Source organism: Nanorana parkeri, unplaced genomic scaffold, assembly GCF_000935625.1.
Source record: "Nanorana parkeri isolate BGI_ZX_2015 unplaced genomic scaffold, ASM93562v1 scaffold586, whole genome shotgun sequence".
NCBI classification, from domain to species: Eukaryota; Metazoa; Chordata; class Amphibia; order Anura; family Dicroglossidae; genus Nanorana; species Nanorana parkeri.
Window position 1 is genome coordinate 812,354 of NW_017306854.1, and position 21,736 is coordinate 834,089.

The 21,736-nt window shown below is 48.0% G+C and overlaps 1 protein-coding gene across 1 annotated transcript in view; it reads left to right on the plus strand.

Annotated features, from left to right (window-relative positions):
* The first annotated feature begins 2,997 nt into the window (after nt 1-2,997).
* The window catches only part of RAB4B (RAB4B, member RAS oncogene family), a 19,947-nt gene continuing 1,208 nt past the window's right edge, over nt 2,998-21,736 (plus strand). The window contains exons 1-7 of the mRNA XM_018562602.1: nt 2,998-3,161; nt 11,123-11,203; nt 13,598-13,712; nt 15,844-15,906; nt 18,479-18,633; nt 20,213-20,308; nt 21,060-21,187. Coding sequence (XP_018418104.1) covers nt 3,146-3,161; nt 11,123-11,203; nt 13,598-13,712; nt 15,844-15,906; nt 18,479-18,633; nt 20,213-20,308; nt 21,060-21,175 — 642 coding nt within the window. The 5' untranslated portion in view covers nt 2,998-3,145 and the 3' untranslated portion in view covers nt 21,176-21,187. The remainder of the gene's footprint in view (nt 3,162-11,122; nt 11,204-13,597; nt 13,713-15,843; nt 15,907-18,478; nt 18,634-20,212; nt 20,309-21,059; nt 21,188-21,736) is intronic.

Genomic DNA, 21,736 nt, shown 5'->3' on the forward strand with positions numbered 1-21,736 from the left:
GTTCGTTCACATAGGAATTGACACAAAATGCCCATCTTGCTCCTTAGATTTTTCTTGTGACTAAGGCAAGAAAAATCTAATTGTTTAGAAAATTTGTGAATGCAATTCTACTGGTGTATGGTATGAAAGTGCAACTGATGCCTAAACTTTTTGTTTTTAGTGTTTGGTAGAGAGGAGAGGGATTAGAACACCTTTCATGTTTTTATTGCCCCTTAGGGAGATTCACCCTCTCTATATGCCCTGGTGAATGTAATTACTGAAAGTGAAAGCAAAATTCCAAACGTTGTCACCAGAACAGGAATAGATGGGAAATCTTCCAATGGGGACGCTAGTTCTGGTGACCCTGCTAACCATCAGGGATTTCCCTCTATTTGGAGGGATTTCCTTTCACTTCCGGTTGTGGCTATTGGACAGCAAGTGAAGGGAAATCTCCCCAATCGGACACTGATGGCAAAAAAAAAAATGATTTTTAGAACCCTCCCTACACAAATTGGCTTCAGCTCTACTGTACACAAAACATTCCATTGGGCTTTCAATGTCCATGTGAAGGTTCCTTTGGCACTGTTTTTGTTAGGGGGTGCATGTGTGCAGGTTGTGGATACAGCAGGATACTGCGGTGTCCCCGGGAAGGCTGGAGAAGAATACCAGCGTGATGCATCATACCAGTGTGATGCTCTTCTTCTGTACAAATGAACAGATCCTGCAATGTCAGCACTTACAGATGCTGCAATCCATTTGTGGTGTACAATGAAATTGCTGCTTGGCTGGGCGCCGGGGAGATGGAGCCACTTAACATTATCCAGAGCTCAGCACTTCTCAAGACAAATGCTCTGCTAGGATGTTAGATGTAACCTTTTCTTGTGGGTATACTCACGCAGCGTTCCAGCATTACAACTGGACAAAATGCTATATTTGATATGCTCCGGACCACCCTGCCACTACTAGATTCCCAAAATGACTTCTTAGTAGAAATGGTGAAGTAGCCCTAGATTTGGGTGAAGACTGCCAGCGCACAGAACAAACACTGGCATTATTCTATCCCTACTAACAAGGCCAGGGGCAGGCACACTCCGGTGTTCTATCGAAAGTTCCAACTTGTCGAGCTCTCCAACTGGTGAGGTCACATCCAGTGACTGCCAGTAGGAGAGCCACAGCAGATGGTGCTAGTGCACATGCCCAGGAAAACCTTGTCTAACTATTGCCACAGCGCCTGCGCGGCTATCCACTTCTATAACCTACTACAGTTATACTTGTCCTAGATTATAGAAGCCAATAGACGCGCAGGCGCAGTGGCTATTGCCTTATCGGATTCTATAACCTAGTGAAAGGTTATATTATGTTACAGCGCCTGTGCGGCCACACGATTCTTTCTACAACCACAGTTGCCAGTGTGCCTGCATGGTTATCGGCTTCTATAACCTAGGACAAATATAAGTTTGTCGTAGGTTATAGAATCCGACGAGCCGCTAGCCGCACAGGTACAGTGGCAATAGTTAGAGCTAGTGCGCATGGGCAGATAATCCTTGTCGCACTGTCTATCTGCTGTACATCTCCTACTGGCAGTCACAAGTCGGAGCTTTCGATAGAACACCGGCCCTCCAACCGTGGTAGAGCTACAAATCCCACCATGCATCTGCCTCTGGGAGTCATGCCTGTGGCTGTGAGAATCTTGCAATGAATCATGGGATTTGTAGTTCCACAATGCTGGGTCTGGACAAGACCCAGCATTAAAATAGAATGCAAACTGTTGGCGCTATATAAATCTTGTATAATAATAACTGAAGCCAAAACTTTATTTTAGTTTTGGATAGAGTAAGGGAGGGTTATAACCCGTGAGCTTTTTTTTTGCCAGCTGTATCCCACTGGGGAAATTTCCCTTAACTTCCTGCCTGATAGGCACAGCAGGAAGTGAGAGGAAATCCCCCCGGGTATACCAAAGCACTAACGTGCTTGTTGGGGTTCAGGGGAGCTCCTTCCATGTTCAGAGAAGCTCAGGTTCAGGGGATTCGGTCTAAACCTGAGCTGGTCTCTAGCTCTGAACCCAGCCAGGGCTCTGGTGAGTGCACAAGGCCTCACAGGGAACATAAGTATCAGAAGTAGAGGTAATGGGCTCGCTGTGGTTCCATCCTCTTCCCCATACATCACTACAGGATGGCACCACAGCAGGTCCGGGTCCTGGAAGTGCAGTATCCAAAAGAGTCTGATGGAGGCCCCAGCACAAGACAAGGGAGACTGGTCTCCTGATAGACAAGTATCATAAATCTTCTCTAGCAGGGAATGACTATTGTGAATCTGTTGGGGATGACATGGGGGGTTTTAAGTAATTATGGAATATAACATGGGTACAAAAAATGAAAAAAAGGCCTCAGTCATGAAGGGGTTAAAGCAGGGGTGAGCAACTCCGGCCCTCCAGCTGTTGTGGAACTAGAAGTCCCATTAGGCATTGCAAGATCCTCACAGCCACGACTCCCAGAGACAGGTGCATCATGGGGCATGTAGTTTCACCACAGCTAGAAGGCTAGAGCCTACCCACCCGATTTAAAGGCATAATTTAGAAAAAGAGGTCAAGGGTTAACATTTCTGTCAGGTTATCATTTCTGTTATTGACCCCAATAAGATTTTCCTTTCATTCCCAGGGATTGCCCCAGCTGATTGGGCCAGGGGGCATTGATGTCACATCACATGACTGATGAGATTGTACAGTATATGGTAATTGATTGCATGGTTCTGATTGCACTGTCCTCATGTTATATATACAAAAGAGATTGTACATAGATATAGCGTATGGCCTACTCAGCAGACTGGAATGTGTAGTCACACATCATAACATAACAGCACCTAGAATGCAGATGAGCTGCCCGGGCCTGTCTGCTGACTTCACTGCCGGAATCTGCCGCCTCCAATCGGCCGCCAGGAAATCTGCTCAGATTGACATCTGCGAATCAAAACCGACGTCCCCAGTGCGACTTCTGGGCCGGTGACATCATCACGCACGGGACGTAGTATGGGCAGGAGCTGGTTGTGAAGCCGGAGCGGCCATCTTGAAGCATCAAGGAGAGCTATAGGAAGACAGGAGACAGGCCGGGCCCCGGGGCCGGAGGAGGAGGAGGAGAGGGCCCTGGATAGCCGTGTACACGGGGGAAACATGTCTGAGACATACGGTGAGAGGAGCCTGTGGGACGTATTCACGTGAGAAAGACTGTCAGTGACGGCTGAGGGGATATTAGTGATGGAGGATGTGAGGAGACAGGTGAAGTGAGATCGATAATGGAGGGTTTGGAGTGACGAACGATTTCAGTGATGGAGGCTGTGGGGTGGAGAATGGTATTAGTGATGAATTATATCAATAATGCAGAGTGTGTGGGGGCTGATAGGTGATGGAAAGTGTAGGGGGTGGCAATCTGTGATGGAAGGTGACAGGTGACATGAGTGATGGAGGGTGCAGGGTGGCAGGTGACATGAGTGATGGAGGGTGCGGGATGCATTAGTGATGGAGGGTGACATGACGAGGGTGACATCGGTGATACAAAGTGTGGAGGTGGCAATCTTTGATGAGGGTGACAGGTGACGAGGGTGTGGGGTGGCAGGGGACATTAGTGATGGAGGGTGCCGGGTGACAGATGACATCAGTGATGGAGGGTGCAGGGTGACATCAGTGATGGTGGGAGGAGGGTGCAGTGATGGTGGGAATAGGGTGACAGGTAACATCAGTGATGGAGGGTGCGGGGTAGCAGGTGACATCAGTGATGGACGGTGACAGGTGACATCAGTGATGGAGTATGCGGGGTGGCAGGTGAAAACTGTGATGGGTGCAGAGTGACAGGTGACATCAGTGATGGAGGGTGACAGATGACGAGGGTGACATCGGTGATACAAAGTGTGAGGGTGCGGGGTGATAGGTAACATCAGTGATGGGGGGAGCAGGGTGACAGTGATGGGGGAGCAGGGTGACAGATGACATCAGTAATGGGGGAGCAGGGTGACAGGTGACATCAGTGGGGGGAGCAGGGTGACAGGTGACATCAGTGATGGGGGGAGCAGGGTGACAGGTGACATCAGTGATGGGGGGGAGCAAGGTGACAGGTGGCATCAGTGATGGGGGAGCAAGGTGACCAGTGATGGGGGGGAGCAAGGTGACATCAGTGATGGGGGGAGCAAGGTGACATCAGTGATGGGGGGAGCAAGGTGACAGGGGACATCTGTGATGGAAAGTGAAATCTTTGATGGAGGGTGCGGGATGACAGTGACATCTTTGACAGAGGGTGCAAGGGGACATCAGTGATGGATAGTGACAGGTGACATCGGGGTTGCATGGTGACATCTGTGATGGAGGGTGACAGGTGACATCGAGGTTGCAGGTTGCATGGTGACATCTGTGATGGAGGGTGACATTGGTAATGGATGGTGTGGGGTGACAGGTGGCATCGGTGATTGAGAGTGATAGGTGCTATGGGCTATGGAGGGTGCGGTATGACAGGGACATTGGTGGTGGAGGGTGCCAGCTGACACCCAGCTTGATAGGAAGTGTGACACTGGTGAAGAAGGGAACGGGGTGATAGATGACATCAGTAAGAGAGGGTGCAGTTTGGCACGTGGCATCTTTAATAGGCAGTGTGGAATGACAGGTGACATCGGAGAGGGTGGGTAGAGGGAGAGGGAGAGTGCAGGTCGATTGGTAATGTTGGGTGCAAGTTGACAAGTGACATTGGTAATGGAGTGTGTTGTTTGTCAGGTGACATCAGTGATGGTAAGGGCTGGTTGATAGGTGACATCTTTGGACAGTGCGGGTTGATAGATGATGGTGGTAATGGGTGTGGGGTGCAGTTTAGAAGGTGACAGTGATGAAGGGTTCGGATTGACAGATGACATCAGCAATAGGGTGCAGGCTGGGGGACAACAGGTGAGGTCAGTGCAGAGTTAGGGGTAGCAGCTGAGGTGAGGTGAGGGCTAACAGGAGACATCAAAGGCTTGGAGATTGGCAGGTTCATTGAGGGCATGGGGGGTGGAGATTGATGGAGGATGTGAGGACGGTGCTGTTGATTGATATCGGCCACCATTTCCTGTTCTGGTCTCTGCTTTTATTAGAAGTAGTATTAAGGTTTCCTCATTCTCTGAGTGGCAGACATGCAGAAGGTCCCCTGTCCCGGTCACACATCGGTGTGGAAGGTTTGCAGAGTCCCCTGTCCCGGTCACACATCGGTGTGGAAGGTTTGCAGAGTCCCCTGTCCCGGTCACACATCGGTGTGGAAGGTTTGCAGAGTCCCCTGTCCCGGTCACACATCGGTGTGGAAGGTTTGCAGAGTCCCCTGTCCCGGTCACACATCGGTGTGGAAGGTTTGCAGAGTCCCCTGTCCCGGTCACACATCGGTGTGGAAGGTTTGCAGAGTCCCCTGTCCCGGTCACACATCGGTGTGGAAGGTTTGCAGAGTCCCCTGTCCCGGTCACACATCGGTGTGGAAGGTTTGCAGAGTCCCCTGTCCCGGTCACACATCGGTGTGGAAGGTTTGCAGAGTCCCCTGTCCCGGTCACACATCGGTGTGGAAGGTTTGCAGAGTCCCCTGTCCCGGTCACACATCGGTGTGGAAGGTTTGCAGAGTCCCCTGTCCCGGTCACACATCGGTGTGGAAGGTTTGCAGAGTCCCCTGTCCCGGTCACACATCGGTGTGGAAGGTTTGCAGAGTCCCCTGTCCCGGTCACACATCGGTGTGGAAGGTTTGCAGAGTCCCCTGTCCCGGTCACACATCGGTGTGGAAGGTTTGCAGAGTCCCCTGTCCCGGTCACACATCGGTGTGGAAGGTTTGCAGAGTCCCCTGTCCCGGTCACACATCGGTGTGGAAGGTTTGCAGAGTCCCCTGTCCCGGTCACACATCGGTGTGGAAGGTTTGCAGAGTCCCCTGTCCCGGTCACACATCGGTGTGGAAGGTTTGCAGAGTCCCCTGTCCCGGTCACACATCGGTGTGGAAGGTTTGCAGAGTCCCCTGTCCCGGTCACACATCGGTGTGGAAGGTTTGCAGAGTCCCCTGTCCCGGTCACACATCGGTGTGGAAGGTTTGCAGAGTCCCCTGTCCCGGTCACACATCGGTGTGGAAGGTTTGCAGAGTCCCCTGTCCCGGTCACACATCGGTGTGGAAGGTTTGCAGAGTCCCCTGTCCCGGTCACACATCGGTGTGGAAGGTTTGCAGAGTCCCCTGTCCCGGTCACACATCGGTGTGGAAGGTTTGCAGAGTCCCCTGTCCCGGTCACACATCGGTGTGGAAGGTTTGCAGAGTCCCCTGTCCCGGTCACACATCGGTGTGGAAGGTTTGCAGAGTCCCCTGTCCCGGTCACACATCGGTGTGGAAGGTTTGCAGAGTCCCCTGTCCCGGTCACACATCGGTGTGGAAGGTTTGCAGAGTCCCCTGTCCCGGTCACACATCGGTGTGGAAGGTTTGCAGAGTCCCCTGTCCCGGTCACACATCGGTGTGGAAGGTTTGCAGAGTCCCCTGTCCCGGTCACACATCGGTGTGGAAGGTTTGCAGAGTCCCCTGTCCCGGTCACACATCGGTGTGGAAGGTTTGCAGAGTCCCCTGTCCCGGTCACACATCGGTGTGGAAGGTTTGCAGAGTCCCCTGTCCCGGTCACACATCGGTGTGGAAGGTTTGCAGAGTCCCCTGTCCCGGTCACACATCGGTGTGGAAGGTTTGCAGAGTCCCCTGTCCCGGTCACACATCGGTGTGGAAGGTTTGCAGAGTCCCCTGTCCCGGTCACACATCGGTGTGGAAGGTTTGCAGAGTCCCCTGTCCCGGTCACACATCGGTGTGGAAGGTTTGCAGAGTCCCCTGTCCCGGTCACACATCGGTGTGGAAGGTTTGCAGAGTCCCCTGTCCCGGTCACACATCGGTGTGGAAGGTTTGCAGAGTCCCCTGTCCCGGTCACACATCGGTGTGGAAGGTTTGCAGAGTCCCCTGTCCCGGTCACACATCGGTGTGGAAGGTTTGCAGAGTCCCCTGTCCCGGTCACACATCGGTGTGGAAGGTTTGCAGAGTCCCCTGTCCCGGTCACACATCGGTGTGGAAGGTTTGCAGAGTCCCCTGTCCCGGTCACACATCGGTGTGGAAGGTTTGCAGAGTCCCCTGTCCCGGTCACACATCGGTGTGGAAGGTTTGCAGAGTCCCCTGTCCCGGTCACACATCGGTGTGGAAGGTTTGCAGAGTCCCCTGTCCCGGTCACACATCGGTGTGGAAGGTTTGCAGAGTCCCCTGTCCCGGTCACACATCGGTGTGGAAGGTTTGCAGAGTCCCCTGTCCCGGTCACACATCGGTGTGGAAGGTTTGCAGAGTCCCCTGTCCCGGTCACACATCGGTGTGGAAGGTTTGCAGAGTCCCCTGTCCCGGTCACACATCGGTGTGGAAGGTTTGCAGAGTCCCCTGTCCCGGTCACACATCGGTGTGGAAGGTTTGCAGAGTCCCCTGTCCCGGTCACACATCGGTGTGGAAGGTTTGCAGAGTCCCCTGTCCCGGTCACACATCGGTGTGGAAGGTTTGCAGAGTCCCCTGTCCCGGTCACACATCGGTGTGGAAGGTTTGCAGAGTCCCCTGTCCCGGTCACACATCAGTGTAGAAGGTCTGCGGAGTCCCCTGTCCCGGTCACACGTCGGTGTGGAAGGTTTGCAGAGTCCCCTGTCCCGGTCACACGTCGGTGTAGAAGGTCTGCGGAGTCCCCTGTCCCGGTCACACATCGGTGTAGAAGGTTCACGTAGTCCCCTGTCCCGGTCACACTTCGGTGTAGAAGGTTTGCGGAGTCCCCTGTCCCGGTCACACATCGGTGTAGAAGATTCGCGGAATCCCCTGTCCCGGTCACACATCGGTGTAGAAGGTTCGCGTAGTCCCCTGTCCCGGTCACACATCACATCGGTGTAGAAGATTCGCGGAATCCCCTGTCCCGGTCACACATCGGTGTAGAAGATTCGCGGAATCCCCTGTCCCGGTCACACATCAGTGTAGGATCACCACATCGGACACACTTGCTGAGCAAATGAATGTTTGATATTTGCTGGAAATGATCAGAGACGGCCGTCACAGGGACAGGGAACCTCTCTCCGTGTTCTGTGTGCTTGTCCCTAATACTCCTCTTATTTTAATTCTCCCCCACACAGCTACCTCCTCATGTATCGCTGGCCCCTCCCTTTTAGATTGTAATTGTCTTGAATTGTATTGTGATTGTAATGTCTTCCTTAAGCTGGCCACACACCTTCCAATGATCTGCAGATTTTTGAATGGTGCCAGCACACCTATGTCTTCTGTCAATAATCCATCTTTTTTATTGATACAGACTGTCACAAAACAACGTTTCGGGGCCACGCAGGGTCTCCTTTATCAAGTTTTAGTATGAGTATACTAATACCTGATGAAGGGGATCCTGTGTGGCCCCGAAACGTTGTTTTGTGACAGTCTGCATCAATAGAGAAGATGGATTATTGACAGAAGACATAGGTGTGCTGGTGACATTTTATCAATGATTTGAAGATGCACCGCGCCATCCGTGGTTACTACAGCACCCTCCTTTATGCATATGGGTTCCGTTAAGGAGTGCAGCAGTTCCTATCTGAGATTATGTTCGATTGGCACCCCAGTCACGCCAGGCAGATCATGCGGTTTCCCGCCGCAATACCGCCCGCACGATCGTTGTTCAAAAACTTGCGTGGTGCGTGTCGCAAAAAGATGTACCTGTACCTTTTTTCAGCGATTGGCACGCGGATATCGCTGTGTACGATCGCGCGCTCCTGGGATTGCCGATATCTGAACCTAGCCTTATATCGAGGTGGAATTGGATCACCGCACTTCTAGTCTATTGATTATGTCCTCCAACCTCATAACCGAAGGTACGGATCTGGGGCTCGGGTAGAGCTTGCAGGAGCCTGTGCATTGCATCTGCAGTCCACTGATTGAGGCTCCAGTGCAAAAAAATTATTAAATGCCCATTTTTATGCAAAAAGTGGGATTTGCCTTTTTAAATGGACCTTGTGACTTTCCATACCGTTTGATAAAACTACTCGTGTCTCGCAATGCTGGCAGAAAGCTTGCACAATCAAATACTCACTGATCCCAGTTAGTCGGTCGGCTGAATGGCAACATGTTATCAGTAAACAGGCGTTGCCGTGTTTTACAATCTTTTGACGTTTCCATTGGGATGATTGAAAACCCCAAAATGCATAGAAGCGTGTCAACATACATAGGGTGTAAACACGGATATAACATGACAATAAACCCGGAAACATGTTAGAATGCTTGTAGGTGGCCATGGAGTTTGCTGCATTAACGCTGGAGGTTTCGAACATGTGCTCTATGATTGAGACTTTAGTGAGAGAAATTGTATTGTGTAAATGTCGTGATTTGCTGTTGGGAGTTTTAAAATGGTGACCTTGAATATTACTTCAGCAGTATGTTTGCACTGAGGCTTGTGATCTGCAGCAGGTTCTTAACTTTATGACGCCTTCATTACCACAAATACAAAGTGTTCACTTGTGTTTTGTGATTGTATCCAGTCCCTCATATATAATATATTTACTAAACGGGTATCTGTGCTTTCTGTTCACACCCCTGCGGTGCGCATGTAATTCTGCATCACACAAGGTCGCATGTTACACTTTTAAGCTGGCGGTACACCTATAGATTATCTGCAGATTTTCTATGGTCAGATGGAAAAAGTGCAACAGATTCCTCCATCTACGCTACACTGTGTGGACGGAGGAATCTCCCGCTGGACCAAGCTTCAGTATCTTGCTAGTCGGCCCCGCTGGCTCTCCAACACCTGAACAATGCCGCATCCAATCAGATTGTTCAGGTGTTTTGAGAGCTAGCGGGGCCGACTAGCAAGATACTGAAGCTTGGCCCAGTGGGAGATTCCTCCATCCACACAGTTTAGCCAAGATGGAGGAATCTGTAGCACTTTATCTGCAGATTTTCTATGATCAGATGGAAAATCTATAGGTGTACGGCCAGCTTAAAAGTGTAACATGCGACCTTGTGTGATGCAGAATTACATGCGCACCGCAGGGGTGTGAACAGAAAGCACAGATACACGTTTAGTAAATATCTGCAGATAATCTATAAGTGTGTGGCCAGCTTTAGCTGTGGTGCCAATGGCACCCCGCCATCACATGTGCCTTGCATCGCACCACAACATATGGTAACATATCCCCTCACATTGTGGTATGACAAGATTTTTAAAAAAGTTCATGCACTTTTTTTAGTTTGATTTAGATGCAGTAGGCAGCCCATGCAAATGAATGGGCTGACCTACCAAAATGCACCACAACGCACCCTGCAGCACCGCAGAGATGTGAACAGAGCCTAATGCTTTGAAAAATGGTGGAACAAAAATAATCAATTCCCTTTGTACAAGCTCAACTCCACCCTTGTTCTACGCAACACTTACAGGTCTATTTTTATTGAGCACACTGATATCTACAATTACCTCCATTTATCTTCTTTTCACTGCCTTAATGCGGAACTTTACACATGTCTTTGAAATAACAACAAACACACCTTTAGAAATGTTTAGTAATGACAATCTACAAACACATACTTCTAGATCATTGCAGACTTTGTATTCTTTGCATTCCTTGTTTCTCTTTTCTTCCAGTCTTTTGACAGTGGCCATGTTTACTAAGGGCAGATGATTAGATCTCCCTTTACTTCCTGGAACTCTAGAAGTAATAGAGCTAGTAATCAGTGCTCATTAGTAAACATGGCCACTGTCAGAAGACGGGAAGAAAAGAGAAACGAGGAATGCAAAGAATACAAAGCCGGCAATGATCTAGAAGTATGTGTTGGTAGATTGTCATCACTAAACATTTCTAATGGTGTGTTTGTTGTTATTTTCAAGATCTGGGTAAAGGTCCGCTTTAACATGGCACCTTCCTTGGCTGTAAAGAATAAGAGGTTGTAGTCCTGCTTTATGGGCTCGGCACACAGTGGCCGTAGAATGTAAATTCCGCTATAGGCCCGCTGCAACCATGGGCTAATATAATGACAATCCAGTCGCATCTTTTAGCTGTTTATTTAAAAAAAAAAAAAAGTTATTGGCGAGATTTCCCAATTGTTGGACTGACTGTCATTGGTGTTTTTCTGTTTGGTTCCAGACTTTCTATTCAAGTTCCTGGTCATCGGCAGCGCAGGAACGGGGAAGTCCTGCCTCCTGCACCAGTTCATTGAGAGCAAATGTAAGTATTTACTACACATCTGTCAGAGACTAATTCTTATGTACTAGTCGTTATCTAGAGATGGGAAAAGTAGATATGCAAAGATACCGATACTAGTATCGATTCCGAGTATTTAGGTAAGCACGATGCCTAGCACGATACTTCCGGGATTAGGAAGCGCAGCAGTGAGTCATTACACGCTGCCCAGCTTCCTGAATGGCTGGGAAGCCGACTCTATGCTCCCTTGTCACTTGTGACGAGGGAGCATGGAGCCGGCTTCCCGGCCAATCAGGAAGCCGGGCAGCGTGTAATGGCTTGCTGCCCAGCTCCCTGATTGGCCAGCTTCCCGACCAACAGGAAGCCGGGCGTTGTGTAATGACACATCGCCTGGCTTTCTGATTGGCCAGGAAGCCGGCTTCATGCTTCCTCGTCACCTCATGACGAGGGAGCATGGAGCTGGCTTCTTGGCCAATCGGGAAGCCAGGAGCCGCATAATTACACGGCGCCTGGCCTCCTGATTGGCCAGAAAGCCGGCTCCATGCTTTCTCATTATCTAGTGACTAGAAGCATGGAGACGGCTTCCCTGCTAATCGGGAAGCCAGGTGGCCAGTCATTACACGCCGTCTGGCTTCCTTAATGGGACTTCCGGTATTCGAGTACCAAAAAAAAAATATTGGTACTCGATACTGAAATACCAGTATCGGTGCATCCCTAGTTATAAGAACACAACACGTTTTCATATGGAAATCTTCCTGAAACGGTAAAGATGAGGCGTGATTTCGCTTGGCTGACATTTTGCCTTTTGGTGACATTCATTGGCGTCTATGGGGAGGCCGACATTGTGGTGCTTCTAAAGGCTTTTAATGCGCTTTAATTGGCTCCTGAGTGTAACTACTTTGTGACTGAATTTGTTTTTTGTTTTTTAATGCTACCTCAGGATATAAACCCCAAATTTCCCTTTGAGTGGTGCTGCTCCTGCACTGCAAGGGTTAAAGCTTGTTTTTGTCTAGGGTCCCATTGAAGAGCTGCCGTCCTTACTTCCCTTTTCGCTTGCGCCCGCAGGCTTCCTCCCAGCTGCATGACTGTCTGAAGCCACTTCTCTTCACCACTCCGTCAGTCGCAGGCACTCTAATATCCTCACGAATAATGCAGGAAAAGAAGTCGCTGAGGGCCCGCCCACAGAGTAATGAAACTACGGGCAGAATGTTTTTTAACCCTTCCAGTGCAGGGGTAGCCCAACTGCAAGAGTTAATAAGTTGAAGTGCTTGTTTTTGTCTAGGTGCATAAAAAAAAGTTATACTCACTTGATCCTAGGAGCCGGCTTTTTCTTAGACTGGTCCCTGGTGCCTGTCTCCCCATCCATTGCAGTGGTCTAAGGTCCCGTAAATCATAACGTTGTATAGATGTGAGGGCACTGAGGAACATTCCAATGCTGCAGCGTAGAAGGGGCAGGCTTCAGTGACCAGAGAAGCAGTCAGCCGAGTCGACGGTTTGGGTAAGTATAACTTTTTTTAGCACCTAGACAAAAGCAAGCACTTAACCCTTGCACTGTAGGGGTAGCCGTACTGAAGGGGTGAAGACATTTTTTCCCCCCCGGAGTTCTTCTTTAACGCTTGCAGTGGAACTGCAGAGCCATGCTTCTCGTGACAGCACTCGCTCCAGCCTATCTCCTTCTACACTGCAGTGTTGGTATGTCCCTCAGCATCTTTAAGTCCAATACACAGTGTATTTGATGTGATGACTCGAAGTTCCTTAGACTACTGCAGCGGAGGGGGGCTGGAAAGAGCAGGCTAAGACCAAGCCGCCTCCAAGGATGGGGCGAGTATATTTTTTTTATGTTAGCACCTAGACAAAAAGCGAGCATTTAACCCTTGCAGTGTGGGGGGTAGCCCTCGGCGACTGCTTTTCCTGCATTATTCATGAGGATATTAGAGTGTCGGAGCGGTGAAGAGAAGGGGCTTCAGGAGACCAGTCATGCAGCTGGGAGGAAAGCTGCCGCAGCGAGGGATAGGGGAAGTAAGGACGACTTCTAGACAGAAACAAGCTTTAACTCTTGCAGTGCAGGGGCAGCACCACTCAAAGGCTCATTTGGGGGTTTTATCCCAAGTTACTTTAAAAAAACAAATTCAGTCTCTTGAATAACTCTAAAAACGTTTACCAAACATATAAAATAAAGTAGTTGCCTCAGCCGATGGTTCTTATAGGTGCGGGGGATGTCATCGTGCCTCACCACCGCCTCTCGGGAAAGCTAGGCATTCAAACCTCCCAAAATGTGCTCTTGCAGTGTGCTGAAAAACGATTTAAACAGGAAAACAATGGCAGCCTACACGTTTCTCTGTGAAGATTTCCTTGAACGAATCATTTCTGCCTTCAGGACCAGTTTGTGACTATCAATCTGCCTTCTATTTCTTCTAGTTAAACAAGATTCCAATCACACAATCGGCGTGGAGTTTGGATCCAGGATCGTGAATGTTGCCGGGAAATCGGTGAAACTCCAGATCTGGGATACAGCAGGGCAGGAAAGGTTTAGGTATGACCGAGGTGCCAGAAATATAACATCTGGGATCTTGTTGCCTTGTTTTTGTTTTTTTATTATCTTTCAAAGGCAACCATTTTTTTGTGTGCGCAGTGAAGCAGGTTTTATGTTCCCCTTATAGAATGCAGAGCAGAGCCTAGGAGGGCGCACAGGGACTGCAGATTGGTGGATTAATGACTGCCGAGCTCATAGCAGTAAAGACCTGACGGGAAGTTAAACGCATATTAAAGCCCAACTCCAGACACAAGGCAAAAAATCCCTCATACTGCAACAGTAAAAGCTTATTAACCCCTTCATGACTGAGATGATTTTTAGTTTCTGTTCGGTAATGACTGACACAGTTTTGACATTTTTGCTGTGTTATTCTTCCACGTCAGTAATATACATTCTTACAAAGTGCACCCACACATATTATATATTGTTTTTTAGAGGACAGATAGGGCTACATATTTATATCACATATGTGTGTCTAACGCCTCACTTAGGAAAAATAAAATATAAAAAAAGAGGAAAAACCGTTAAAAAAACACTTTTTTCCCAGTTTTGATTTGTAGTATTTTTTTACAAAACCAGCACAGCTAAAAAAAATTCAATAAATACATTCATTTATTTGTCCCTTATTTTATTTTTTTTACACTTTTCACAATTATTATTATTTTTTTACACTTTTCACTATTTTTTTTAAACAGCCAAAAGTGCCATTTTCGGCCGATATGTTTCGGCGGCCGATATATCGGTGCATCCCTAGTAACCGCTGATTCTCAGCGGTTACCAGCCTTCTCGTGCAGCAAATAACTCGTCACGTACAGTGTACGTAACAAGTCATTTGGTCCCTTTTGTGGCGGGACGTACAGGGTACGTCTCCCGTCACGAAGGGGTTAAGTCTAGTGGGTATAAGAAGATGAACCATGACGTACCTTATCACTAGGGATACACCGATACCGAGTACTCGTATTCGCCCAAATGATCTGATGTCTAGCCCGGTACCCAAACTTCCGGTATCAGGAAGCCGGGCAGCAAGTCGTTACACTTGGTGACGAGGAAGCATGGAGCTGGCTTCCCAACCAATCGGGAAGCCGGGCAGCGTGTAATGATGTGCCACCTGGCTTTCTGATTGGTCAAGAAGCTGGCCAATCAGGAAGCCAGGTGATGAGTCATTACCCGCCCCCTGGCTTCCTGATTGGCCAGAAACCCAGCTCCATGCTCACATGTAAGGTAAGTAATATCCTCTCCTCTGTGGGCGTTCTTTCTGCATCATCACGTGCTATTAAAGAAGAATTTTTGTTAACCCTTTCAGTAGGGCTACCCCCGCACTGCAAGGGTAAAGTGCTTGTTATTTTTGTCCCTAGACAAAAACAAAGTGATCCTCTGAGACGGCTGGCTCTTAGACTGATCCTTCTGCCTTGCTCCCCCTCTGCTCCAGAGGTGTGTGGATCCGTGAGTCAGTATGTCCTAGACACTGTATAAAGGACGTGGGGACGCAGAGGTACATACCATCACTGATTAGGAGTAGGAGACAGGTTGGAGAGACTGGTCTAAGAGCCAGGAAGCTCCAAGGATCAGGCGAGTATAACCTTATTTTTTTGTCCCTAGAAGAAAACAAGCTCTTAACCCTTGCAGTGTGGGGGTAGCCCCACTGCAAGGGTTAACAAAAATGTTACCAAGAGTTCTTTAATAGTACACGATGATGCAAAATGAAAAAAGGAAGAATGCCCGCAGAGGAGAGGACATTGCTTACCTTATCCCCACTCCAGCGCCATCCTCTGCTCTCCGTGGCTGGGAACGCCTTAGAGAGGAGGCTTCTCAGAAGCAGTCACGCGATATGCTGTGGCATTGTTGTTTTGTCCTGTGCCTGGAGTTGGGCTTTAATAAATGAAGCAAGGCTGTAGGATATGTACAATTTGCAGAGGCACCTATAAGGGGGAATGGGGGGAATTTCTCAAAATCTGGAGCAGCTGTGCATGGCAACCAATCGGCTTCTCAGTTTGTTCAGTTAAGGTTTTAAAATGAAAGAGAGAAGCTGATTGGTCGCCGTTCACATCTGCTCCAGATTTTGTCTGCTCCAGTATTGATAAATCCACTTCTCTGTGCTTTATGTCGGCTGATTCCGGTTTTCTCTTTTCAGGTCTGTTACACGCAGCTACTACAGGGGAGCAGCAGGGGCATTGCTGGTCTACGACATTGCAAGGTGAGCATGTGTTCCTCAGTAGGGAAGGTTCGCCTGACACCCAGGGCATGCTGTGTCCTAGCTGGCCCGCCCCGTGTCTGTGTACAAAAGCTCTGGTCAGACTTGTTCTTGGGGTTTGCCAAGTGTTGTTAGGTCTTGGCCCAGGAAAGTGAAAATCATTAACTGCTCTGGATGCCGTTCTCAATGTCATGTGATTGTTGTCAGGCCTTGGACAGGAACATGTCACATGTAGTTTATGTGGCTGGCACGTGATCAGTCTTATTTTTTTTACTTCCCCTACATATGTATGCTGAGTCAGTTGTTTGTTTAGTGCACCAGGCCGAGTGTGTGTTTCAGATGGGTACATTTTACATCAAACCTCCCCTGAAATAAAATCACAAGTTGCCATGCCGACCCTTTTGCTTCAATACTGGAAGTCGCTGAACAGGAACACGTGTGTAGATAAGGACTTCTGACTTCTTTGACTTTCCTGATCTGCAGTACTCCTCCAGTAGATGGCAGCATCACCCTTTTTTTTCCCTGTAAATGGACACAACTTCAATAACAGGAGTCTTGCAGTGTTATTTTGCTTTGCCCGAGGTAATGAAATTGAAAATAAAGGTAATACGTCACATTCTTTTAGTAAATAGCTGAACGTGCATGCCACTAATTGATCTGTTGCGCTTTGGGTCTGCTTGGTAATTATCGGATGAGACTACTTTCGTCATGTCTTTGTCCACCAGCAGCTGAAGCGTACATGGACGATACCGCTGTCAGCACCACTGATCACTGTAGTTGTGTCATTCCATTGTGGGAATGGAAAGCTGAAAGTGTGCATTCCTTTCCTATGCTCCCATGTTATCCTATCAGCCTGAGGCTGGGGACTTGTAAGGCGGGGTTGCTTTTAAGATTTTAAAGTAGAACTTCAAGAGTTGTTTTTTTTTTGATACTTTCAGCCCCCCTCAGCATGTTAGTAGAAAATTCAATTTTTTACCTACCCTCTCTATGCTCCAGAACTGCCCGACTTCCTCCTTGGGCCAGCTCTGGCGGTCCTTTAAAGGGCAGAATGACACTCTGCCCATTTCCTAAATTATCCCAGCTTGTTATTTACATGCCCCTCTAGTGGGCACATCATCAGACCGGATTGAGCTGACAGTACTTCGGGGCTGAGTGGTGCTCACATGTCATTTCATGCGTGCCACTCATCCAGGAACAATGCCTGCCAGTGCCAGAAGAAGATGTGCTAGTGATGTCATCAGACTGGCAAGAAGACTGCGGGGGAAAAAAGGTATGTATTGGGGGGGGTTTTTTGTTATAGAAGAGGGGCTTCCAGGGGTGGCGGGGAGTCCTAAACGTCCTGGAATTCCACTTTAAGAATTTATAATAAAGTGATTTATACAATTTTATATATACAATGCAGATATTTTACAGTGCGGGTTCAGTGCTTTGAAATCTTGTCCCTGTTGAACATCTAAAAAGTATCAACATTTACCATAGATGGAAAGAGTTGTCAGAAAAGACACACTGACATTCCGTGCGTCAGCACTGCGGTGTTGCAAGGAATTCTCGTTTGCTATCTCTCTGATTGTCTCTAGTTTCTCTTTATCTCATGATATTTCCTGCCTTTTGTCCGTGGTATCTATATACATGTAGTAGGGGAAGTTGTAGGTTTACATTGCTCTCCTGGGTTTAAAGAGCTGGAGGGGATAGTTAAAAATCCAGTTCATACAGAAGTCTTCAATCTGACCAGGTATTGGGCAGTAATATGGAGGAGTCTACAGCTCCAAGCACCCCCTTGTAAATAATAGTGGGACCTTGATTACACTGCAGTAAAGTGCAGAAAGTCAGGTACAATGAGCCATGGAGAAAACAATGCATTTGTGAAACTGGCCAAACACTTCTAGATTGCTTTAATTCAGCCTGCAAGCTGAACGAAAGAAGTCTTAGGCCCCGTTCACATTGAGCGATTTATCGCGCGGTAATTCCCGTGCGATATCGCTCTCCAATGCTTCTCAATGGGGCAAAGGGTCCTGCTGTCGTGGGTCGTGTGTCGCTACAGCAGGACCCTTTTTGGAGCGGATTTTGCCGCGATTCAAATGCTTTCAATTAAAGCATTTGCGCGAAATCTCGCGATATCGCACAAAATGCAAATCGCGTGACAAACGCGCGATTTGCATATCGCGGAGTGTGAATGGGGCCTTATAGATTTCTCCATCCACACTAAACAGTGGATGGAGGAATCTCCCTTGCCGAGGTTTTGTATTCTGACAGCCAGTGCCCATCAATGTCGGAATACCTGAACGGCCACTGCAACTGGTTGGAGCGAAAAGGAGAGCGCCTGCTGGCAGATGAGCGAGGGATAAAGTTGGCCAAATTCAGCTGAAATTTCGGACGTAGGGGGAGCCCCACTGCAGGGGTAGGTTTTCCCTATTCCCGGTGTTTAGCTTTAATCTGGCTGTCTAACAAAATATACAACAGGAGGCAATGCCAATATACAAGTGATGTGTAAGGCCACACACAACTATCTGTCATCAGTGAAATACCAGCTTTTGGGAGAAGTGACACCTTTGTCTTCATTTTTCTTTTCTTGCAGCCGGGAGACTTACAATTCTCTCACCAACTGGCTAACTGATGCCCGGACACTGGCCAGCCCCAACATCATCATCATTTTATGTGGCAACAAGAAAGATCTGGAGGCGGAACGAGAGGTGACATTTCTAGAGGCATCCCGGTTTGCCCAAGAGAATGGTGAGCGGAATTGGGGTGCAAGGGGGGTATCTTTGTTTTCTCTTCACCTACAGAGGCCTGTCATCATATCCTTGCAATTTATCGTCTCATTTCTGCAGAAGTTAAGTTGCGAGATGAATCAGACTCTGTAGACGAACATAGCATTGTGCGGGGGAGGTGCAGTGGTTTTTATTCTCAGAAAAGCTTTCAGTGCTTCTATGTACTGTGTAAGACATTATTGTCTGACTATTAGTCAGGCGCTAAACATTATCATGGCTGAAGTCTCGTCCACATAAACAAGGCATACTCCTTCTCCACCACAGCCTGCCAATCATGCTTATCGAAAGGGAGCTCAGGGTTGTTGGCTGGAATTCTATATTTGGAATGCATTGTGTCTGCTGATGGCTTTCTATTACTGTCAAAATAAATGTGTGGACTGTCATCAAAGTGCACAACTTCTGAACGTGCTAATTGCCTGGCTTTCAAACGGACCCAATCAATGCCTTTTAATGTTTCCTAAGTCATTGAACCAAAACAGACAAGCTGATCAGGGGTTCTGATTTCACCTAATACATGCTTGTTCTTGATTCGTGACTTAGAATGCATTGAAGTGAAAGGCAGTAAGGCTACTTGGGAACAGTGTCATCCCACAGTTCTTTCAGCTACTTTAAGGGCTTTAAGCTACTTTAATTGTCAACGAGCTTTTGTTTTAAATGGGTTTTACATTTAAATGGGTATGCAAAACCTTAAAAAGCAGGGCAGAAGGAGATCGACTGCAGGTCAGATGCACCCAGCAGTGAATTCTGAATGATCTCAGAAGCATTTTGAACTGATGTCAGGCTGTTGCCAAGTCCCTAAAGGAAACCTGTGAAAAACACGGGGGGTGTCATTGCCGATCTCTTTATTAAAAAATGCCCGTCGCCTGTTTTTTATGGCTTTAGTCACTGACCTGAAACACACAGGTTGTTGAATTAGAAAGTACTGGAACTAGAGGGCCGGTATAACAGCCAGACAACTAACATTTGCAGAAGGATATAGACAATGGCTCCCCCCATATGTAAAAATGCATCATTCACATGGGGTGTGTTGCCCTGTGCAGCCTGAAAGGTCATTTTTTTTCATGTGCCCGGAGCTGCGGGAAGAAGCCTATAGGCAGTTCTTGTAAGCCTGTAAAGATGCAGAAGCTATTCACCCTCACGTGCAGCTCCGACCTTGACAGCTGCACACAGACAGTGCACGTACCTGGATCTATCATGTATGTATCTGAGGTCGTTCACCCTTTGTGTGCGGCTGTCAAAACTCGAGCTGCAGGAAGCAGTGTGTGAGGGCACACGGCTTCTGTGCCTCCATAGACTTGCATGTGCTGCCCACATGCTTCTTTCTGCAGCTCCGTGCACATCAAATAAACCTCCCTTCATGTTGTATGGGGCATCACTCCCCATTTAAATGAGGTCTTTATGGTCTAGGTTTGTTCGGATGAATCTAATAAAGGCGCACAAGTGCATTAGGAACATAAACGTGTAGGTGGGGGTATTTCAGGTATGCTGCAGTGGATGCATTTTATATACTGCACTCACATATATTGCTTCATTCCCTCCAGAGCTGATGTTTTTGGAAACCAGTGCTCTGACAGGAGAAAACGTGGAAGAAGCTTTCTTAAAATGTGCTCGGACGATATTAAATAAAATAGACTCAGGTAAGAGTAAGCTGTGTGTGTAATTCTATTTAAAGCCAAAGACCATTTTATTATAAGCTGGAGATGACTGAGTCAACCTAACATCATCAACAAACTTTTGTTGGATGACATTTTGTTCATCCTCCTCCTTCCTATTGCAGAGATATCCCTAAAATTAGTTTTGCGACATCATTGGCACATGTGCACATTCCTAGGATCTGGTGGTGCCGCGATCTTCATTGTATCTTGTAGACTGCTCATAACCAGGGACAGGAAGTGAAGGAAAAAAAGCAGTTTGCAAAAAATAATGCGGACGTGTAGAGCATTATGCTGGCTTTGAAAGTTTTTGATGTACGGAGGGTTTAGTGACAGAATCTGGAGCAGATTTGCACTGCAACCAATCAGCTTCTCTGTTTTATTTTATAATCTTACCTGAGCAAACTGAAGAGAGAAGCTGATTGGTTGCTATGGGCAACTGCTCCAGATTCTGTTTTGCTCCAGTTTTGATAAATTCCCCCCTTAGACTTGCTTTGTAAAATGGAGCAGTAAAGCCCAACTCTTCAATAGCACTGCAAAGCTGGAAGCAGAGCCTGCATGTGTAATGAGCAAAAATGGCTGCCATATACCATACACCTGTTCTACTACACAATACACACAGAATCCAGGTGCCTTAAAAGATTTACATGAATCTGATATTATTTATGCACCTTAAAAACATGGACTAGACTATGTATTCCTCCATATTCCTTCATAGCTTTCTTTTATTTTTCAGGAGAGCTTGATCCAGAAAGGATGGGATCTGGGATCCAGTATGGAGAAGCCTCGCCACGGCACGCAAAGCACATGCATGGGACACAGCTGCAGAACAGACAGCAGTGCAACTGTTAAGCAGCAAGACAGGTAAACCTTAACCACTTCAGTATGGGAGGGTTGACCTGGGCACACAATCCCATTTTGAGGGCCAGGCTGGTTTACGCAGTGTTACTTGATGTCCTTTCAGCTCTTTTTGCAGCCTCCTGTTCTGTAGTAAAGTATTCTTCATGTATTAGAGTTCTTTTCTGTCTCAGGTTCACCTACATTGTATTGTATATGCTTTCTGGTTAGTGAACACTCTCTCTTGCTGGGCTTGAGAAGTTTCAGGGGATACACGCCAGCTCCTTTCTATCACTTGACGCAGTACTAAAATTAGGGTTGCACCGATACCGTTTTTTCGGTATTGAGTACTGATATTTTCTTTTTGGTTATTCGTCGATACCGATATCGGAAGTCCCATTAAGGAAGCTGGGCGGCGTGTAATGACTTGCCGGCCAGCTTCCTGATTAGCCGGGTGGCGTGTAATGACTCGCCACTCGGTTTCCTAATTAGCAGGGAAGCCTACTCGATGCTCCCTCGTCACCAGGTGGCGAGGAAGTATGGAGCTGGCTTTCTGGCCAATCAGGAAGCGCGGGG